This window comes from Tachypleus tridentatus, chromosome 8 (assembly GCF_004210375.1).
Source record: "Tachypleus tridentatus isolate NWPU-2018 chromosome 8, ASM421037v1, whole genome shotgun sequence".
Taxonomy (NCBI): domain Eukaryota; kingdom Metazoa; phylum Arthropoda; class Merostomata; order Xiphosura; family Limulidae; genus Tachypleus; species Tachypleus tridentatus.
Window position 1 is genome coordinate 130,888,951 of NC_134832.1, and position 22,030 is coordinate 130,910,980.

Genomic DNA, 22,030 nt, shown 5'->3' on the forward strand with positions numbered 1-22,030 from the left:
ACCCTCAGGGTCCACTTAGTTTGTGTACAAAATTACAAGTTTCTAAGCCCTTTCTTCTTTGAGTTATTATGGTCACACATATCACAGATATGGCCTTTTATTATTATAGTTTAGAAATGGTGAAGGTAATATAAAATCTTCGTTCAAAGTTTAGTTAACCTTTAAAGTGACTAATTTGTAGAAAGTGATGATAGTTGCTGTTATAAAAGAATTACTTCAAATCTTAGTTGGATGAGTTATAATTTTTCCTATACTGAGAATGTGCTTTTGATAGGCACTTACCTCATCTCATATAAATATCATTCATGTTACATGTTGCCCTGTGTCTAAAATGTAAATCATCATGCAACAACTCTCCACCAATAGGAGTGAAACACACCCTCCCTCAACACACAACTCCCTCTATCTGATTCTATCAAGCTATTACCTTAAATCTTGGTAGAAAACAGAAGCATCAGTTTTCAGCATGGGAATAAGGGTGGGAAGTATGAGTGTGAGTATCTATTGGAAATACATTTTTAGTGCAGGTAAATTACAACATCTGATACATTACATTATCTCTTCTCACATAAATAGCTAAAATCTCACACCAAATAGGTGGAAGGACTAATGCAAGGTAAAGAAAGAAAAATGCTTCAAAAATGTCCAAAGAACACTCTTAAATGGGAGATCCATGCATTAGAGACTGTGGGAGACTATATGACTTCTGTACCAGGTTTACTTCAATCCCAGTGTGGAGAGAGGTAAAGCAGACATGGGTAGAAAAATGAAAAAGCACATCCAAAAGGGAGAAAACAATGACTGGACATGGATCCAAGTCACCTTATATCTGATTCTCAATCCAATAGATGATAGTAATGAATGTGTCAAGTAGTTCTATTCACAAAAATGAAACTTATGCAATCACAATTTTACCAAAGGGTGAAGTATGGTGACAGGTGGAAGATGGTACCCCAATGAGGAAGAAACAGCTACCTGTAGCAGATAATGTAAGGTAAATGTATGAGGTGTAGTCCCAGTGCTAGATGGAAAAAGTACCCCCAAAAGACAATTGGGGTGAAATGCAGCTGAAATGGAAGGTGTCTGATTGAAGTATGGACAATAAGAAAAGGAACTAATGGAAAGAAGTCTTGAAAGCAATGAAGCAACCCAGAGTATGTATGAAATGTAAACCATCCTGATCCTACCAGAAATAAAGATGGAAGGAAATGAAAAGGAAGAAAATGCCACATGAGCTTCCAAGGTTGAGGGTATGAAAATTCAATCCATAATAAAAAAGAACAGATCGAGCTAAAGCAGCCAGGAAAGCCAGATCTGTGTTGGCTAGGAAAGAGCAATAAAAAACCTGACATAGAGTGGAAAGGTTATATAAAACAATGTGGGGAATATTATGAATGGTATAAACTGTTCCCAATCCTGTATGATTGCACTGACAGACAAGGTAAGTGGATGAGTAACTGGAAACAAAGGCAAACAGATCTGAAACAAATTCAAAGGGCAAAGCATGAAACTGGTACCCAACTCTGTGTTGAACAAATCTAAGACAGAGCCATGAGGGATAAAAAATAGGAATGCAAGCATAAGAATATGAAACATTGACCTTGGGCATCCTCAATCATAGAGAAATGGCACACCAGAGTGTGATAAAAAACAGTAAAAATACAAAGAAACAAGAAGTGATTGAGGTAGGACAGATTGAACACAGAACTACAATTTGCATTGAGAACACATGACTAATAAAGGAACTTTTAATGTAGGACAAGTAACTGATGGAAAGGTGGAAGAGATGGAACATGAACAAAGAATGCAATGGCTTAGGAGATAAAAGAGCAACCAAAAAAAGGATAAAAGCAAATGAAGCAATTCAGATATCCCAAGTGTAACACCCTGAAAAAACAAACCAGTGGAGAAAAAACAGTCATCCACAAGTCCCAATCAGAGGTGGAAGAGTAACAAACATGATACTAGACAATCTCCCAGCCATGTATATGGAGAAAAAGCTTAAAATGGCAATCACCCCAATATGAAAGTAAGGAGAAGGAAAATATCCCAAGAAATAGGTGGAATGCATCAAAAAAAGGAGATGGCAGACAATACCAATAGGAGAGGCAATAGTTGAAGACAAAGGCTGGAAAACTTGGCTACTGATAAAGGGGTTAAGAGGGTCTACCCCCCACCCCATATAGGTAACAGAGACTTTTAAGTGCAGAGAATCAATAAATCAATTAATTTTGCAGATAATTTGTTTTTAAAGCTTAACAAGCCCCAAAGGGGCTTGAAAAACAACCACAGTTGTTTTTTTCTGTTTGCTCCACTCACAAAATTTAGGTTTAATTATTTAGTGAGAATGGTAATTTAGAGCTATTACTGGGGAGTTGGAAGCCAAATAGTTTAACAATAATTAAGATTATTTAGTACTTAATTTTAAAGTGTTTTGGAATATCATGGAAGGAGTTTTTAGTTATAAATGTAAATTATGGTGGTAGGCTAACTTGTGTGATTACCTCAAGAAATCAGAAAAATTGTGTTTGTGAACATTCAGGGAAAAAAAACGAATGAGAACTGCCAGCAGTGCTTAAGCTGTATAATCCAGGACCTCAAAGATAGAGGTGATGGAGTACATGGATTTGTTGATATGTTGTTGTTTTTTTTCATCCACGTGACTGTGACGTCAGTCAGTGCTGGCAGAAAGCAGTCGTTAAGTAGAGCAGCAATATGCAGACCAAGTACATACACTTCTGTTTGAAACCTTGCTAGAAAGTTAAAACTTATTTATTCAATTAGATTTGTTGCTCAACACCAATCTGATTTAAACATCTAGTGTTATTTAATTTTCTCAAGATCAGAACTTTATTAGGTTAAAGCATTCTAGGATGCCGTCCTTTTCAGGACTAGGATCTGTAAATCCAATACTACAAAAAAAAAATTTGCTGTGGAGGAAACAGAAATGCTCCAAGAAAACCAACTTTCACTAAGCAAGAACCAAATTATCTTTCTGCCCAGTGCCCTTGATGCATGCTGTAAAGAAATTACTTAGTTAATAAGCATTCTACACAAGTATATTGTGAAACAGATCCTACTTAAAAGATGACTTATGATATGGCATTGCTGAGATTATCAATAATGTTAAGAGGAGATAAATATTTTATCCAAATGGCTGGGGTGGCTGCAAGTTGAAAGAATTATTGTGTCTGTGAATTATGTCTGTGTGAAGATTTGTAATACTGACAAATTCTCATACTAATAAGGTTTAGTGTTCTTTCAGAATAGTACATATGGTAATCAAGCAGGGCATAATTCAGGAGGATGAGGGCTTTTTTATTTGCTCTGTTCTAAAAAATTTTTATTCTCTTATATTGGTACTCTATCATATTACATATTACAGCAGTGCCATATCCTAATAAAGGTCTGATACAGGCTCTTTAGATTGTGATAATGTGTTTGGTGTTGCATCCCTGTTAATATCACCTATGTGTCACAGGTAGTTAATTCTATTAATTGTTTTACTGATGATATCATTAACATGTTTGTTACAAGATACGTTTGAGCTAAATGTTAAACTTAGAAACTTCATGAAGTTAAAGAAAGTGATTGCTGTATTGTCTAATCTTAATCTCAAATTTCTCAATTCTCTCCTGTTTTTATCATTTTTTTGTTGTTTTTTTTAAGGAAAATAATGGCTTGAGTCTTAGAGAGGTTAAGGGCTATGTGCCATTTATTACATCCTTAACAAAATGGTATTAAGTAAGGTTTGGCTTTACACCTATCGACTGTCAAGGTCATCAAGTTAAGACTCTTCACAATTACAGAGGATATGCATAGCTAGAATAATTTAGTGTGCAGCCACACAACTTAGAGGCAACACTGTTTCCAATGTATCAAAGCTGATAATACCCCAGTCAAGTACTGCCACCTGAAGCCTAAGTAACTGTACTGGAAGCAAATAATGATATTTTTTTCAAAATGGAAACAAAAGCTTTGATAAAGAATAATAAAAGTTATCACTTAACAACTGGTAAAGTAGGAAAAAAATAAAACTTATCTCCATTTTGTACCAAACTAAAAAAAAGGCATGAGATGAGAGTACAAAGAGAAAGCCTTAATGATATCATTTATCAGTGATATCATTAAGGCTTTCTCTTTGTACTCTCCTGACACATGTGGATGTGGCACATGATGATTTACATGTGAAATGCAGTACATGTTTACTGTGGGGTACATGAGAGCTCAAGGTTTGTGACATGTGAAAAAAAGTTCTTATAGAGGTCAGCATTGAACAATAATAGCTATTTATGTAAGAGGAAGTAACATACCATACTGGAATTGTATTGTTTTTTTTAAATTTGAGAGATTTATGGGTTATCTCTAAGAGTTGACTGCCTTTTTTTTCTAATTCAATTGTTTCTTGTGTTTATGTTTTTGATCTCAAGTAAAAACTACATTGTTGTTACACATATACATACAGTAATAGAGATAATTATGAAAACATACCAACCATATATATACATGATGAGGTATAAACAATGAGTAATTACAATGAGATATTGAATTTATTGATGGTACATATTATTTGCAGGTTTTTGTTCAATCATATGGTTGTTAGATTATATTAGATCATTTCATATTAAATGGTCAACTTATGCTCAGTTAAAGAGTGACTGAGATTATGATAAGCTGAATACAGTAATTTGACTGTATGCTATTCAATATTGATGAGAGCTTTGCTTTTTATTTGTCTGTTATGCCAAGTTGAATTATACTTGTTTGTGTGTTTCTTTGGAATCCTATACAAGATGATGTCTTTAAAAGAATTGAGACTACTTTTTTTTGTACAAGTTTAAATTGGGAAAAATGTAGTTGAGGCTGTTAAAAAACATCAATTTGGCATTTGGACAAGGAACTACTTTTCAGGAAACTATTTGATGTTGGTTCCAGAAATTTTGTTCTGGTGATATGAATGTGTTTTCTTATTGCAAAGCCACATCGGGCTATCTGCTGAGCCAACCGAGGGGAATCAAACCACTAATTTCAGCATTGTAAATCTGATGGTGGTAAGAACCTTGAAAATGAATCCAAAGAAAGGCCTCAATCTGTTTATAATGAAGAAAAGTTAAGAATTATTGTGAAAGTTAACCCACAAGTGACAGTTTGGGCACTTGCAACAGACTTAGAAGCTTCCAGTGCAACTGTTTCTTGTCATATGGCTGCAATCAGAAAGGTTAGAAAATTGGACAAATGGGTACAGCATGAATTGACAGAAGGGTAGATACCAGTTAGGAACAAAAGGTAGTCACATTCTGAAAGCAAATTGTTACCTGTGATGAGGAGTTAGTCCTATACAACAACTGGAAGAGATCAGGACAATGCTTAGATGGAGATGAATTTCCAAGATGCGTGCCAAAAGTGCCTTCACACCCAAAAAGATTATGGTGACAGTATGATAGTCTGCAGAGGGAATTATCCATTACTCCTTTCTTCAACCAGGTAAAACAATTATAGCATGGTCTTACTATCAACAAACTGATAAAATGCATGAAAAGTTAACCACCAAACAGCTATAATTATAATAAGCTATGGACCAATTCAGCTGCAAGATAGCACCAGACCCAATAACTCAGAAATCATCATTTTAAAATTGAGAGAATTGAAATATGAAATTTTGGAGCATCCACCATACTCACCTGACTGATTATCATCTTTTCTGAAACTTGGACCTGTTTTATCAGAACAAAATATTTAGGAACCAGGAGACTACTGTCGAAGCCTTCGAAGAGTCTACTGTCTCTAAGACAATCAAGTTCTAAAGATATGGGATATTTTCCTTAGTATCCCATTGGAAAAAAATCACTGTAGCAAATGGAGCATATTTTGATTCATAAAATTGATGTTTGTTAAAAATATGGCATTTTAATTTTTATCTATACAATCAGTCATTTCATATGAAATGAACTAATACTTACATATAAGTTGTAAATTCTAATTATTCAAACAGGATACTTTGTAAACAGAATCATGCCTTTTGTGCATGAACACAATAGTACTAAATAATTTCCATAATAATATTTCCATCTCAGAAGCATATAGTAGTCTGATAGCCCACAGTTTCCAATTAAAACCAAAACTATTAATCCAACTCTGTTACACTGCACATGTTCATGTTAATTTTTAAGTCTTTATTCTTTCCTGTCCTCAGCATCTTGTTTGTTGCTTGAAAAACAGTACTTTTCCTGATATATTACTACAATGTTCAATTAATATAATTACTCAATGGTACGAGTTCATCTGTTTGTACAAAGATCCATAAACAACAGTCAGTAACACATTCTCAGAAAGCATTCCATGGGGCAAGTTTACTTACTGTAAATGAATCATTTCAGTATTTTTCAATTACATTTTTTCTTCAAGACTTATCTCCATATTACTGATATTATACATTGACATCTATATTTTGCTTTACACATTTGAAGATATGTTGTCTCTTACATGGTGGTCTTCATCAACTGATGCTGCTACCTACAACATTCCCAATGTTTAAGGGTTAGAGAAAGAATCTGTCAGGGTATCGTGTGTTCTATGACTACTGTCATGGGAACTGTTTTCAGTGATGTCGAGAAACCCACTTGTTGAGAAATTTATATGCAAAAACGGCTCGTTTGGGTTGAGAAAATATTTTACGTAGAAGAGCGAACAATGTTTCGACCTTCTTCGGTCATAGTCAGGTTCACAAAGAAAGAGGTAACTGACCAGAAGCTGACCACATGTTTGAAAGGGGTTGTGTAACTGAGTGTCGGAATGTAGAGGGCAGTGTTAGATGTTTGAATATATAATTTTATTTATTTTATTATATTAATATAGGTATAAAGGCGTTTGTTTATATTGGTTTATTTTGGGTTTAAGTTGTATAAGTAAGGCTTCTTTAATTTTGCGTTTGTTTATGTTTGTTTCTTTATTTAGTATTTGAGTGTTTTCTATGGTTATGTTGTGTTTATTTGACTTGCAGTGTTCGAAAACGTGTGAAGGTGACTTTTTATGTTCTTTGAATCTGGTTTCCATTTTTCTACTTGTTTCTCCAATATAGAAGTTGTGGCAGTTATCACATTGTATTTTGTAAATAATGTTGGTGTGGTGTTTGTCAGTGTAGTTTTTACACAGTATAGACCTCAGTTTTGTGCCTGGTTTTTGAATAAATTTGGTATTAACTGGAATGTCATATTTTGTTACTAATTTTTGCCAAATGTTGGTTATTTGTTTGCTGATGTCAGGAATATATGGTATACAGCAGTATATGGTTTCGTGATTTTTTGATTCGTGAGATATATTTACTTTAGTTGGTTGATTTTGCTTTCTGTCTAGGTGTGTGTGAATAATGTTTTCTATGGTTTGTGGGGAAAACTTATTGATGTTGATGAAGTATTGTTTTATTTTGTCTAATTCATCGTTAATTTTATCTGGTGAGCATAGTTTTGTGGCTGTGTTTATTTGGTTTCTTAGTATGTTGAGTTTTTGTTTTGTTTCATGTGCTGAGTCCCAAGGAATGTATAGTCCAGTATGGATGATTTTTCGGTGGATTTCTGTTTTGAATTGTGTGTCGGTTCTTGTAATTTTGAGGTTAAGAAATGATATTTGATTGCTTTCTTCCTGTTCACATGTGAAGTTGATGTTGGGATGTATAGAGTTAATGTGATTGAAAAAATTAAGTATGTGTTCTGTAGATTTGAATCCCACAACCATGTCATATACATATCTGTACCAGTATAGTGGTGGATGTAATGCTGTGTTAATTGCTTGTGTTTCAACTTGTGTCATAAAACTATTGGCTAGAACTGGTGATACTGGGTTGCCCATGCTTAGGCCATTTGTTTGTATATAGTTTTGGTTGTTGAACATGAAGTTTGTCTTTATCGTGGTGAATTCTATTAGGGTTGCTAACTGGTTACTGGGAATTTCTATGGTTGGGTTAGGGTCTCGGATATAGAGTTCTAAGGCTATCTTGCAGGCTTCAGTGGTTAGAACTTCTGTAAAGAGGGATATAACATCAAAACTGGCCATTAAGGCTTTATGATTAAGTTGATTTAGATTAGACTTGAAATTAAAAGAGTCTTTGATGAATGAGCTGGCTGATGTTACATATTTGGAGAATGCCCATGCTATGTATTTACCAAGATTGTAATTAAACGATTCATGTGTGAACATTATTGGTCATAATGGACAATCTGGTTTATGAGATTTGGGGATGCCGTATATTTTTGGTGTGCGTGAGTCGGTTTTAAGTAGGTAGGAATAAAGTGTTTGTCAAATTGTGTTGGCTGTTTTCATTTGTAGTAGTAATTTGTTCAGTTGCGTCTCGTGTGTCTTTGTTGGATTTGTGTGTATTGGTTTAATTTTGTTCGTGTCTGATAGAATGTTATTCATTTTTTGGATGTATTCATTTGTGTTCATTAAGACTATAGCGTTACCTTTATCTGCTTTTAGAATTTTTATGTTTTTGTCTTGTTTTAGGTTTTTAATGGAATTAATGTCTCTTTTTGTAAGGTTTTTTTAGTTTTCTGTTTTGTGAAATTATGTTGATGGTTTTGAGAAAAAATTCTTTGAAAAAATCGTGTAAGATGTTGTTTTTAGGTGTTTCTGGAAAATATAAATTTGTAATTTTACCTGGGAAGTTTGGCTGTTGGATGTCAATAAAATTATCTAAGTTGTCTTCTTTCTGTTGGTTGTTTTTGGTTGTTTCCTTGTTGTTGTTCTCTGTAGAAAGTATCACAAGTCTCCTGGCTAGGTCTTCTAAACATGTTTAGATTTCTAAGGTTGGAATGTACCTAGGTGCTATTGCGAAGTTGAGTCCTTTGTTAAGTAGATGTATCTCGTCTGTGTTTAATTGTCGGTCGGATATGTTAATTATGAGGTTAGTCAATGGTTTGTCGTTTTGGTGTCTTTTCTGTTGTTTGCATCTTAGTTTTTCTAGTTTTTTGTTGTGGCAGATCTTTTGTCTCTGTCGTTCTTAGTATTGATTTGGTTCATGTTTCGTTGTATAAGTCCGTAAATCTCTGGTTTAATGCAGCATGCCAGTTGATGGTCTAGGTTCATTTTTTGTTTTTGTAAGTCATGGAGTTCTTTGTATTTTGTGTTCACATTGGCTTTAAGTAGTTTTTTTCTGTAAATTTTGGATAATGTTTGTGTATGTATTAAAATTTGTTGAAAGTTTTACCTTTACAAAATTAGGGGTTAGTTGTTCCTTTCTACATTGTTGAATAAAATAAATGTCATTTCTTCTATTAATAATTCGTTGGTTTAAATTTCTTAGTTTCTTAACGATTGTGTGAGCGTGTACTGTTAATAGTGGTGTACGGTATGCTTGTTCAGACATAATGGTAACAGGTAAGTACAAATACACTGAGAAAAACACACAACCCCTTTCAAACATGTGGTCAGCTTCTGGTCAGTTACCTCTTTCTTTGTGAACCTGACGATGACCGAAGAAGGTCGAAACGTTGTTCGCTCTTCTACGTAAAATATTTTCTCAACCCAAACGAGCAGTTTTTCCATATAAATTTGGGAACTGTTTTATTAATACACCAAAATCCATAAGATCAAAATTACTTATCTAATGAAAACAGTTGGTTGTTTAGAGCAAAACAACTGGGCTATCTGCACCAAACAACTGGCAAAAAGATAAAATTGTTAAAATATGTAAAAAGAAATCATGATACAACAAATATAGTCCAATTTACCTATTAAAATGTTAGGTTTAAAAGACCAATGGCCCTTAAATATTGAAAAATACAACTGAAGTGAAAAATGTCACCATCACCAGATAGGCCTAATTCATCCAACTGCACCTGAATATGAAGGCCGAAAGGAATGATGGCAGACCATCTATTCTGAAAAAATCATGGCCCACTGAGGAAGGAATACACAATCCCAGGTGGGATGCTGCGGTAAAGATCGAATTTTGAAGTATACAGTAAAGACAGTTATAAACGGCAAAAGTATAGGAGGTTCATGTGACTTAGCATGTAAACTCTGGACTGGAGAAGTGAAGAAGCCCCTTGTGCAAAGCCAAAGCCCCTGATGGTAAATAGGGTCCAACATCTTCAAGGCCAAGGTCCTGGCAGAGTCATAAACTAGAAACCCATAGTCCATTAAAATCCCCCAGGATTAAAAGAGAAGACTGTAACTGCTCAATGAAGGCATCAAGTTCTAACTGATCATAGTTCTCTTCAGAAGCCAGGTAGAAAGAACAAATAGTGTTGGCACAACCCAAGAAAGCACAGATGGCTACAGCTTCTAAGGATGTATCAAGTGGCAAAAAACAGGGTGGGTACATGCTGATCAACCAGCAGTGCCACCCCACCATGCACTCATCCATCACACAACTTGTTATTTCTGTGCAAAAAAACTGCTGAAGGGTGACTGTACTAGCAGGTTTCAGAAATGTTTCCCATAAGAAGACACACACAGAATGGTAAGAATCAATCAAATCCTTAATGTCATCTATATTTGAACAAAAGCCCCAACAGTTCTGCTGGATCAGAGTGCCATTTTTATTTACGTGGAGGAGAATGCAATGGGGACCCATTTTGTTTTTGGCCACGTTTTTTTTCTTTATTAGCCATGGAGGTCTATCAACCTTCATGGCTCCTGTCTTGGATTGAGTAGGCAGGTCTCTGTCTATATACAAAGATTCCAGTGACTGAGGGCATGAACAATTGGTCATTTTACTTGTAAGGGCTGAAGAAGAGAAAGGACCTGAGGAAACACTCAAACCTGAAAACAAAGGAAGTGGTACTAGGGACCCATTGGAAGAATTGGCAGGAACAGATGTGGAAGTAGACGTACATTCATCAACTCTTTCAATCACGAAGAGCAAACAATTCTTCAGATGTTTTGCAAATGATCATGCTGGAAGCATAAAGAGATCTGTGTGCACTCCCATTATGGCAGTGGAATGGAGAGCAGTAAGAGGCATGGTTCTAATTACAGTTAACACAGCATGGTTCTAATTTTCACTCGTATGCATCATGGTCTTTGCCACCACAATGAGCACATGTTAAAGAACCACGACATGATGTTTTTGAGTGACCAAACTGTTGGCACTGGAATCATCTGAGAGGGTTGGGAATGTATGGCCACACCTTACAGTTCAGATAACCTATTTTGACTCTGGCAGGAGGAAATAATGGTGTAAATGTCAATATCAGAACATCAGTAGACACCATAATTCGGTCTTTGCGAGGAGAGATTTGGTGCACAGCAGAAACAGGTTGGTTGGAAAAACCAGCAAGGATCTCTAACTCAGGAATATACTTTAAATCCTTTTCAACTGTAACTCCTCTGGGAGAATTCAAAGTTGCATGGGGAGTAACCTTGATGGATATATCCCCAATAGCTTTTGATTTCAAGAAGAGTATGGTATGTTGTGGTGAAGATATTTCCACCAAAATGTTTCCAGAGCACAACTTCTTTACTCACTTAGGAGATTCAGCAGGCTCCTTTAATCTCTTCTGAATAAAAAAGGGAGACATCTGCATTAGAGATTTCTCAGATAAAGAATGGATAATTATACAGAGTTGTCCATACATGGTAGTTTCCTGTAATCTGTTTTTTTTTTCAATTTTTTCATTTTTATTTATTTTTTCATAAATGGGGGCATACATAATAAAGATGCTACATTTAAGTACCCACTGACCACACCCACCACAGATCCCTACAAGGGGATGCACTACAATGTCAAACAAGAACACTGCAGCAACGCCAGGGTTTTATTAACACTATGCCCAAATACCTTATCAGACACAATGTCCTTAACACCTGTGGAGAACGTCCAACACTGGTTGATTCTTGCCAATGTGAACCAGCCAAATGACCTAAGGGAGGTTATCCCAAAGCTGCCTGTCCACAGGAATTCAAGGCCAGTGGTGCATTGGAGTTGGGCTCTTCAACCACCAGATTCCTCTCCATCCCTTCATGGGTTGTCATGGATGGCAAACACATGGGTGGATGTTTAGATCCCAAAGGAGGTAAACTGAAAGTACAGAACCTTCTCTTGGAGATCCTCTCACCACATACAGGAATCCACCTTGAGGAAAACAGCCTATCTCTAAATAGTCATTTGTTAATAGCATTTAAGCTGCAGGAAAACAAATATCCATAATGTTTCAGAACTGTCCAGAGCTCTTATGCTCTGTTTAAGCAGAAAAATGGTTAGTTTACATTATCTATTGTGGTTGCCTTCATATCTTATGACAGATAAGAAACAAAAAAGGTTTTTGAGACAAAACAAATGTATATCCATAAAATACACATATGGATGTATTAACTGTGCCTAAAACTGTATGCAATTTGTTTGGTGTTCATAACAACTTTTTTTGCCATTCATGTCCTAAAAGCATTACAGAATCACATGAGATTCACTGAGTTTTCTCCAATTTTTGTCTAAAATTAAAAAGAAAGCAAAATATAAAGTTCACCCACTTTTCCCAGTTTGCTAGAACCATGTATTTAGAACAACACCTTGCCAGTTTTGTTTTTACCTAAAAACCTATTCAACAGATTTTGTAATTGTGTTACTAGTATTTGTTTTCAATGAAAAAAGACTGACTAAATGTGTAACTTAGTAATTAACCTTTCAAAAATAATATGTAAAAATATAAGAATTTTTACAAAAAAAATCTACATTTGTATTATTAATAATTATGAAAGATTTAAATATTCCACAAAAAAGTTTCAATTATATTATACAAGCTTTTCGTAATATATGTTTTTCCTTTCATATAATTTAAATACAAATTTTTAAAAAATAATCAATTCATTTTTATTAGTAAAAATGTGGTTAATTAAATGTAAATGCAAACAGATAATTCTTATTGTTAATATTTATTTTGGTAAGGTTAGTAGGTGACCGCTATTATAAGCTAACTTGTTTTGTCACCAGAACTGATATTGTTGTATAATACATTTTTTTTCTATAGGTGCACTTGTGCATGTACAGTAACCTGGATTTAAAATCTTGGTTCAGAACTACAATACACAGTTTGTTTACTTGTCTCAATATCTTTGAGGTTTTTTTTTCCTTCTAAATTTTAATGTTTATGTATTTTGTTTTTATATATAACTTTGAAATTTAAACAAAATAAGTACTTGTTTCTTACATCTTTTGTGTAAGTGATAACCTTTCAATATTTTATTTTTCAGACAAATTTGCCTTACTGAGTTATCTCCCAAAATTATGATAAAAATAGTTAATAATTAAAAGGCAAAAATGTGTGTTTTGTGTGTGTGTGTTCTTAAAACAAAGCCACATCAGGCTATCTGTTGTGTCCACAGGAGATAAATCAAACCCCTGATTTTAGTATTATAAATCTGAAGACTTACCACTGTCCTAATGGGAGTGAGTAAAAATATAGTTAATTATAGTACACGTGGGAGAGTACCAGCAGGTCAATATTCAGTAATAACTTGAAGACTTTTGCTCAGGTAAATGTAGTTAGAATAGAGAATCACAAAATATGCAGTAAAGTCTGTTCTTTTACACTGAGATGTTTCACTTGTCTGTTATACATGTACCCCTAGGGTCAAGCTAAGCACCAACCTTATTAGAGGTAAAGCATTAAATTAAACACAACCACTAGTACCAAGAGCAACAAACCAGAAAGTTATTACACCTTTTATAAGTTTTACAGAGACCACAAACAATTACTTTTACCAGTGCATTTGATTTAAAAAACATTAATGCACCAGTAGTGATGAAATAAAATACAACTGCAACCACAAATATCTCAACAATCCTTAAAACGTGGCATGTAAAATTGTTGAAAGCTTCTATCAAAAAATAGTATGCCTTTAAGTTATCAATAACAAACAAAAAAAAGAAGAAAGAACTTAAAGTATACAATGTTTTGTATAGAATTTACAAATAATATGTATTAATTCATTGTTAAAACCACAAATATTCGAGATTTTGTTGTGTTGTTTTTGCTCAAACAACACTTATAATGTTCCTTATGACGTTTCAAGATAACATATTGGTATGCATAATCATTTGCAATGACTAAATGAATATTTACAAAATTTGTTTTCTTTATTTAAAAAATTAATGATGCTCAAAAAAAATTGTTAACAATGTCATTTAAATTGTGTTTCAGCAAAACATTTTATAAACATAATTCTATACACGTTCAGTTTATGTATGAAAACAGGGAAATGGTTCAGATTATTTACATGCAATAAACCTGATTAATTTATCTCTAAATTATAACTGTTTAATTTGAAATACTAAAAAAGGTATTCTGTTTCTACTACTAGTTTTTTCAACATTTTATTTCAAGCTCTAAATACATTGTTCTACTATATATTCAATAAATAATAAAGGATTCATGCATCATGCATATATAGTTATTACTGAATTCAACAACATACAGAAGATCTTATACAAATGTAAGAGTTAGATAGTGTAAGTTTTTCAAATTTACTGACTTGTCTATTTATCTAACATCCTTCTACAATCTTAGTGGTTAGGATCAATCTTAAAATATTAGTTTAAACACTAAAAATTGTAAAGTTATTTATTTATAGTTGGTTGTTCAATTTTATGCAATGCCACTTGAAAGCTAATGTGAGTCAAGAGCCCTAACCACCATGTTATGCCAGTTGAGATAACTGGAAAGAAATTGTTTCTTTTGTATAAGGAGAAGTGAGGTTAATTTTATTTGAGTGTTAAACCTCTGAAATTAACAGATAATAATTTGAATGAAAAAAAAAATTATGTTTGTTGTGATTATAAATAAAAATACTGGCAAGCCATTGCTTTAAAGTATTATATATATATATTGTTTTAATTCCTTATTAAAAATAGATATCACATAAAGGTATAAAAGTAAACCCCAATATATATTTAAGTATGAAAAGTCTAATGCATAACTTGAAAAGTTATTTCATTCTTAACAAGCAACTGGCTCTGTGTAAGAATATATAGCATGTTATCTTATGGTATAAGCAGTTTATGTGTACAGTCCTAGCAATAAATATTTTAATACTCATTTAACTCTCTAACAGAATATCTGATGGTACTTTTAACTTTCCAGGTATACCATATTGAATAAAAAATTAATTTTCAATCCTACATTATTTTCAAACAATTTACTTGTGATATTATTCCAAAAGAAACAACCAAGAGTGACAAGAACCAACACAGGACTTGGGGCAACACCCTTGTCAGGCACCCTTTCTTTCTCTTTTTTAACAGTTTTTAGAACTTGTTAAAAAGAAGATCCTAAATTAAGACAGCAACAAGCTCATAGACTAGACAAACTGATAGCAACAAACATTTACAGTTAAAAGTGTAAGTGCAAAACATGCTTTATAGCATAATCAGGTTTCATTTGCCCAGGTCCCTGAACAGTTGCCTCCTTTGTTCCTCCCACCTACTGGCAGGTCTAGAATTGGAAACAACTTATACATTTATCATGATCCCAAATCAACTGATTATTAATGGTTGTAATATAACTAAAGGAATTTTTGCTCACCTCTAATAATGTAATTTCTTGATAAACTATTTCTTCTACAAACCCAAAAGGGAATTTTGACTGTTCTTCTGTATATCGAACTCCACCATGTATATGTCCACTTGAGGCACTGCTTCCAGTACTGTGTGACTGTTCCATTTTTACATCTATTTATACACTATACAGGCAGTTGCCAATATGTCCTCAGCTCAAATCATGCAGCCTATTGAAGAATAATACAGCTTTACTCCAAACTTATGAACTTAATATTTTCCTAGTTGTCCTTATATTTTGTAAACTAATAATTGTAATATGTGTACACTGCAACTTTTAGTTTTAGTTAAATAACTTCAACATCAGTACTAGTATTAATAAGCCTACTAGTACAACTAACAGTATCACTGTGGTTGTGCTACCTTGAGTAGCGATGTAATACTTGGCTATGTCAGTCTATGAACAACCACTCTGACACCAACACTGTACGGATATTCAGTGTGTGCCTCAACACAGATAATTCATAGTCCTACTCTCCGACATCAACTTACATAGGAAAAAGGTATTGTTTGTGTAGGACTATGCTGCTTAGTACCGTACTGTACTACACAATGTAAAATATTATATATTATCATAACTGTTATTAGTGTTAGTACAGCTGAGACGTCGTAGTACTACACTAGATAATCACTTAAAGGATTCCACTTCCAACAAAATTACTCATTCATTATTTAAAAACCTTCCTGAAACAAATGTAACAACTACAAACAGAACTTTTCACAGATATCTTTGTACTTAAAATCTTAAATTATGCATTCCTTCTAATTTCTCTCTCTCTCGTGTTTTTAATACTCTCCTAAACAACAAATACAGGCAAATAATAAGAAACAAGTTTCACCCATTAACGTCTTGACAAAAGTGACATCTACCTTTTATAAAAACTGAATTAAAGATTTATGAACTGTTTATTTTTTTAATTTCACGCAAAGCTACACGAGAGCTATCTGGGCTAACTGTCCCAAATTTAGCAGTATAAGACTAGAGAGAAGGTAGCTAGTCATCATCACTTACTGCCAACTCTTGGGATACTCTTTTATCAACGAATAGTGGGACTGACCGTACCTTTAGAACGCCCTCACGGCCGAAAGGGCGAGCGTGTTTGGTGTGACGGAAATTGGAACTCACGACCCTAACCACCTGGCCATGCCGGGCTGTTTCATGAACTGATATACAGTTAAAAATAAAAACAAGTATATAAATCTCTATATTAAAAACACAATAAGTATAAATGTATAATTATATTATACAAAATATATTAATTCGACAAATAAAAGTAATATTAAAATAGACAATACGTGCTTTACCAGCCACTGATATCGAAATCTGATTCTAAATGTCGTAATCCTGCAGACTTACCGCTGCGCAAAAGGAAGGTGATGGTACTGGTAAAAATAATAGAAATAATAGTATAGCACCAGTAAAAATGGCACTAGTTATAATGAAAATTGGGTTAAACAATTTTAAGACTGCACAGTGACTAAATGATCCCTATGAAAAAAGAGGGCAGAGAACCAGTTGTACATAAAAATAATAAAGATACATAATTTTCAGTATTTTGATTTTAGGAGAGAAATTATGTCATTTTTATTGTATAATACTTTCACTATAATTTGTTTTTAATTGTAGCATTATAAGCCCTAAAGCTTACCCTTGAGCCATCAAAGTACCTCGCTGCCTCATATTATCACGTATAATATTAATACCAGTGCCATTTTTTTCAGTATTCAATTCGTGTAGTATGGCACATTGTGTGTTTTCTGCCTCTGTATTAATGTACGAAATTTCAGAAGCTTCCATTTAGACTTATCATATGCATTGTTCTTCAGTTTTTGTTTTTTGATTTTCGTTTTTTTTTAATTTCGCGCAAAGCTACACGAGGGCTATATGCGTTAGCCATCCCTAATTTAGCAATGAAAGATTAGAGGGAAGGCAGCTAGTCATCACCACCCACCTTCTACGCTTGGGTTACTTTTTTACCAACGAATAGTGGGATTGACCGTAACATTATAACGCCCCCACGGCTGAAAGGGTGAGCATGTTGGGTGCGACGGGGATTCGAACCCGCGACTCTCAGATTACGAGTTGAACGCCTTAACCCACATGACTATGCTGGGCCTTTGTGGTTCAGAAATACCATTAAGTTAGTTTCGTCCTACATATATATATATATATATATATACATATACATATACGCTGTGTTTTTTTAGACTGATCTGCAATGGACCCTTCTCACATTTCAGAAAATTAAACTGGTCAGAAACTGTAGACATGACCTGTTCAATGTTGCATCTGACTTCATTCTCACCCAGTAATGGGTTCCAAGGTTGGGTCCTAAATCACAATTTACGCGAATCATAGTGCACTAGATTGGCTAATGGTCATCTCGTAGGCAACATAAAAAGTGTAAATTTCAGTTCAGCATAAATGTACACTTTACGAAATATATTTCATTATTTTAAGCCCATTAGTTAAGGCGTGCGCTTCGTAATCTGAGGGTCGCGGGTTCGCGCCAGAGTCGCGCCAAACATGCTCGCCCTCCCAGCCGTGGGGGCGTTATAATGTGACGGTCAATCCCACTGTTCGTCGGTAAAAAGAATAGGCTTAGAGTTGGCGGTGGGTGGTGATAACTAGCTGCCTTCCCTCTATTCTTACGCTGCTAAATTAGGGACGGCTAGCACAGATAGCCCTCGAGTAGCTTTGTGCGAAATTCCAAAACAAACAAACAATAAGCCCATTAGTTGCAATATCTTAAACCATGTTAACAGAAATGGTGTAATTACTCCAACAAACATTCTTCTAATAAAGAATATTGAAAAATACTACTTAGTGAAAGTTTAAGTATCAATGTAAAAAATAAAACACCATCATTGAATTTTAAAGAATGAAATTAATGTTTTATGCCAACTAGTCTAAAAAATAAGTTAAAGACGTCATAAACATTGGAGTAAATTAAATGCAGAGCACTTATTTTATTTTTAGATGCAAGAGAGATGCTGTTCTTATTGGTTGTTAAAATATTATTGCTTTATGTTATTGCATTGGAAAAAAAAGATTTGTGTTACAAAACATATATTAGGTATTGTGTACATATGTTTATTTATATAAATAGCTTTATGTATACGAATACCTCCATTTCAAGTATTCAAGAACTAAAATTTGTGCTGTTGCTACGAAACCCCATTGCACACTCAAAGGAAACACAACTCCCATTTAGCTTGTAGAACAGGCATACTTTCCAGGCAAATAGATGAAAACTTAATGAGTTCAAAATGGTATGCTCATATAGTTTTCAACGCTCAACTAGATTATTGTTGTGATTTTCTCAAAACAGTGGACGACATTCTACTTGAGAAAATTCACTCAGTGTTTTAGAAAGTAAGGGTTACAGAATTTTTAATCACTTAACAATTCTACCTTATGAAGTAAATCAAGTGATAAACATGAGAATGTAAAGCTTACATTATGCAAAACAGCAATTGGATGAAGATCAGAATCCAAAGCTTCTGTAATACTTCCCACAAGTTTAGCAACAGCAACCTCCGTTCCAAGCCCAGGCCGAAAGCCAAATTGAGAAGGAGACAAAACTGAATGTCTATCAAGAAATGATAAAATTCTAATCTTCATAGATTTTTCAAATAGTTTAGAGAAATGTATTAATAAGGAAATAGGTCTATAATTCGTAAAATCAGAAATATTACCAGATTTATAAATAGGAATGACCAACGATAACTTTAAAGCATTAGGAAACTTCCCTTGAGTAAAAGATAAATTAATTAAAAAAGTCAAAATTGGTGCAAAAAGATTAGCATTAGCTTTCAAAATCTTAACCGAAACACCATCTACACCATTAGAAGCTGAATTTGATAAGGAGAAAATATTATTCATAGTTTCAGATACAGTAACAGGATATAGATAACAAGAAGAAGAAGGAGCAGGAGGCATGCCCTGAGAACAAAATTTAGGATTGGAGCAAGTAGATTTAGCAACATTAACAAAAAAATAATTCAAATCAGATAAATCAGTAGTACCAAAATTACAAAATTTCTTATTTTTTTTTTAACATCAATAATAGAGTTAACAATATTCCAATTCTGTTTAATAGTTTTAGCATTCTTAAACAGGTTATGATAATAAGTCCATTTAGTCTTACGGGTCAAGCTAACAACATAATTCCTTAAACACTTAAATCTAATCTTTAGATAAATATCATCAGGAAATTGATGTACTTTCTTTTTTTAACTTATCTCTTTTAATCATTAACAAAACCAATTCACTGGTAATCCATGGCTTAATTTTTCTAAACTTTCGTGACACAGAAACAGTAGTAGTACAACTTTGAATACAATCAGTTAACACTTCAGCAAAATTATCATAAGCAACATTAACATCAGAACAATTCATAACACAGGACCAATCTGAAAAATTCAAACAAGAACTCAATTCATTAAACTTAATCTTTTGAACATTTGAGACATGTTCTAGATCCGATAAAATGTCTATACATAAAACAATTGGAAAATGATCGGTCAAAAAACTCTCAACAATATAAGAATAACAATTTTAACAGTATTTCCACTAATTAAAAAATAATCAATACAAGAATTAGTAACATTGGTTATCCGTGTAGGAGAAGAAATAATAATACGAAGATTGTTCTCAGACAAAAACTTAAAATATGCATTCTTATAACAAACATCATCAAATGCCAAAACATCTATATTAAAATCACCAACAAGTATATTAATATCATATTTGTATAAATTCAATTCTAATGAAAGCTCATCAATAAATTTCAATACAGGCAATCTAGGAGATCGATAAACAACAAAGAGATTAAATTTCTTATTTTGAATCATACAAAATAAAATTAAAGCATCAGACTTAATGTACTGTACTTCTTTTATCATAGTCAGTATCTCAAATTTAACAAAAACTGCCACTCCACTAGCCTTATTTAGACTAGAAGATGAAGAATAAAAGGAGTAACCTGGAATCGAAAAGGAAACAAATCCATCCTCAACAAACCAAGTTTCAGAAAAAGCTATTATATGAAATTTAACAACGCTTGATTGTAAAAAAACAAGAAATTGTGAACTATTCCCTGATAGCTCAAAAATCCCTTTCAGCGGAGTTTCAAAACTACTGTTTAACAAACTTAATAGTATGTTTGTTTGTTTGTTTTCTGAATTTCGCACAAAGCTACTCGAGGGCTATCTGTGCTAGCCGTCCCTAATTTTGCAGTGTAAGACTAGAGGGAAGGCAGCTAGTCATCACCACCCACCGCCAACTCTTGGGCTACTCTTTTACTAACGAATAGTGGGATTAATCGAAACATTATAACGCCCCCACGGCTGAAAGAGCGAGCATGTTTGTCGCGACGGGAGTGCGAACCCGCGATCCTCAGATTACAAGTCGCACGCCTTAACACGCTTGGCCATGCCGGGCCACAACTTAATAGTATGATGGTCACATGTCCTAACGTTGAAGTATATCAAGCAACTATCATCAGCTACCCCATTCGGTGAAACTCTGCTCAAAAGCATGAAAAACAAAGGTTGCTAAGCTCTTCAGTTCTGTTGCTCAGAAAATTAACATTTCATAGCTTGGAGATTAAGGAATACTACTTCCTTTGTAAACTGTAGTCATCCAGATCAGCGACTGTTTTAAATTACACACGAGTGTAACACGTATATGCTGTTTCATGTTACAACTTAAGGATTTGAAAGCAATAACCATGACATCTTTTCAGTCATTAGTTTCTGATTAACTGATCATTCTACCTTTTGATGATCGATCACTCATACTGATTGGGAAGTCGACATTGATGTTTTGTCCAACATATATATATCCACAGTGATTCCTTATCTGATTTGTCATAGACTGCCAGATAAGTCTCTTCAGATCCTTCTCTTCCGTTAGATGAGTTGATAGTTTCAATGGGTACCTCTCGGCTCGGACAGATTTATCACTTCTGGTTCTATTTGGCAAATGTACAGTCCTTCTCAGTTGGTATCTGTGGTCTGGGTCATAGCTAAAGCCATAGTACTCTTTCTGGAAATAGTCTAGGTGTCATGTAGAGACCTTTATGAATGATCTTGAAATCAACAGACACCAGTCAACGTCAATGACCATTTGGTCGTCATTGATTCTCTTTTGTCGAAATTAATCATTATTAACAAAGCAGAAAACTCTGCCATAAATCCCGTATCATGATATTTCCTATCTATTTACTTTCAAGATCCAATTAATAACATCAGGAGTGACCAGAAATTTTAGAGTTATCTAAAATTTAAAATTAGATGAGTTTTAAATTATGTGAAGAATAAACAAACAGGTCATGGTGAAACAGCGAAAATAATGTTTATTTTCAACACACACAAAAGAAAACAGGCGCATACTTGTATAGACAAGAAGATGGTCACCTCTACTGGAGCAGTGTTTGAACTGGTATATCTCTTTTTTTAGAACAATAATTACGT

General features: G+C 33.9%; 1 protein-coding gene across 7 annotated transcripts in view; it reads right to left on the minus strand.

Annotated features, from left to right (window-relative positions):
- Nucleotides 1–16,632, minus strand: part of LOC143223495 (mitogen-activated protein kinase kinase kinase 7-like) — a 91,647-nt gene extending 75,015 nt beyond the window's left edge. For 3 of the 7 annotated variants that reach the window (XM_076451556.1, XM_076451554.1, XM_076451550.1), the window contains exon 1: nucleotides 15,519–16,411. In XM_076451556.1, the coding sequence (XP_076307671.1) occupies nucleotides 15,519–15,656 (138 nt within the window). In that variant the 5' untranslated portion in view covers nucleotides 15,657–16,411. Of the gene's footprint in view, nucleotides 1–15,518; nucleotides 16,579–16,613 lie in introns of those variants that run through there. The other 4 variants (XM_076451551.1, XM_076451555.1, XM_076451558.1 and 1 more) reach the window with 4 other exon arrangements.
- Nucleotides 16,633–22,030: the final 5,398 nt, after the last annotated feature.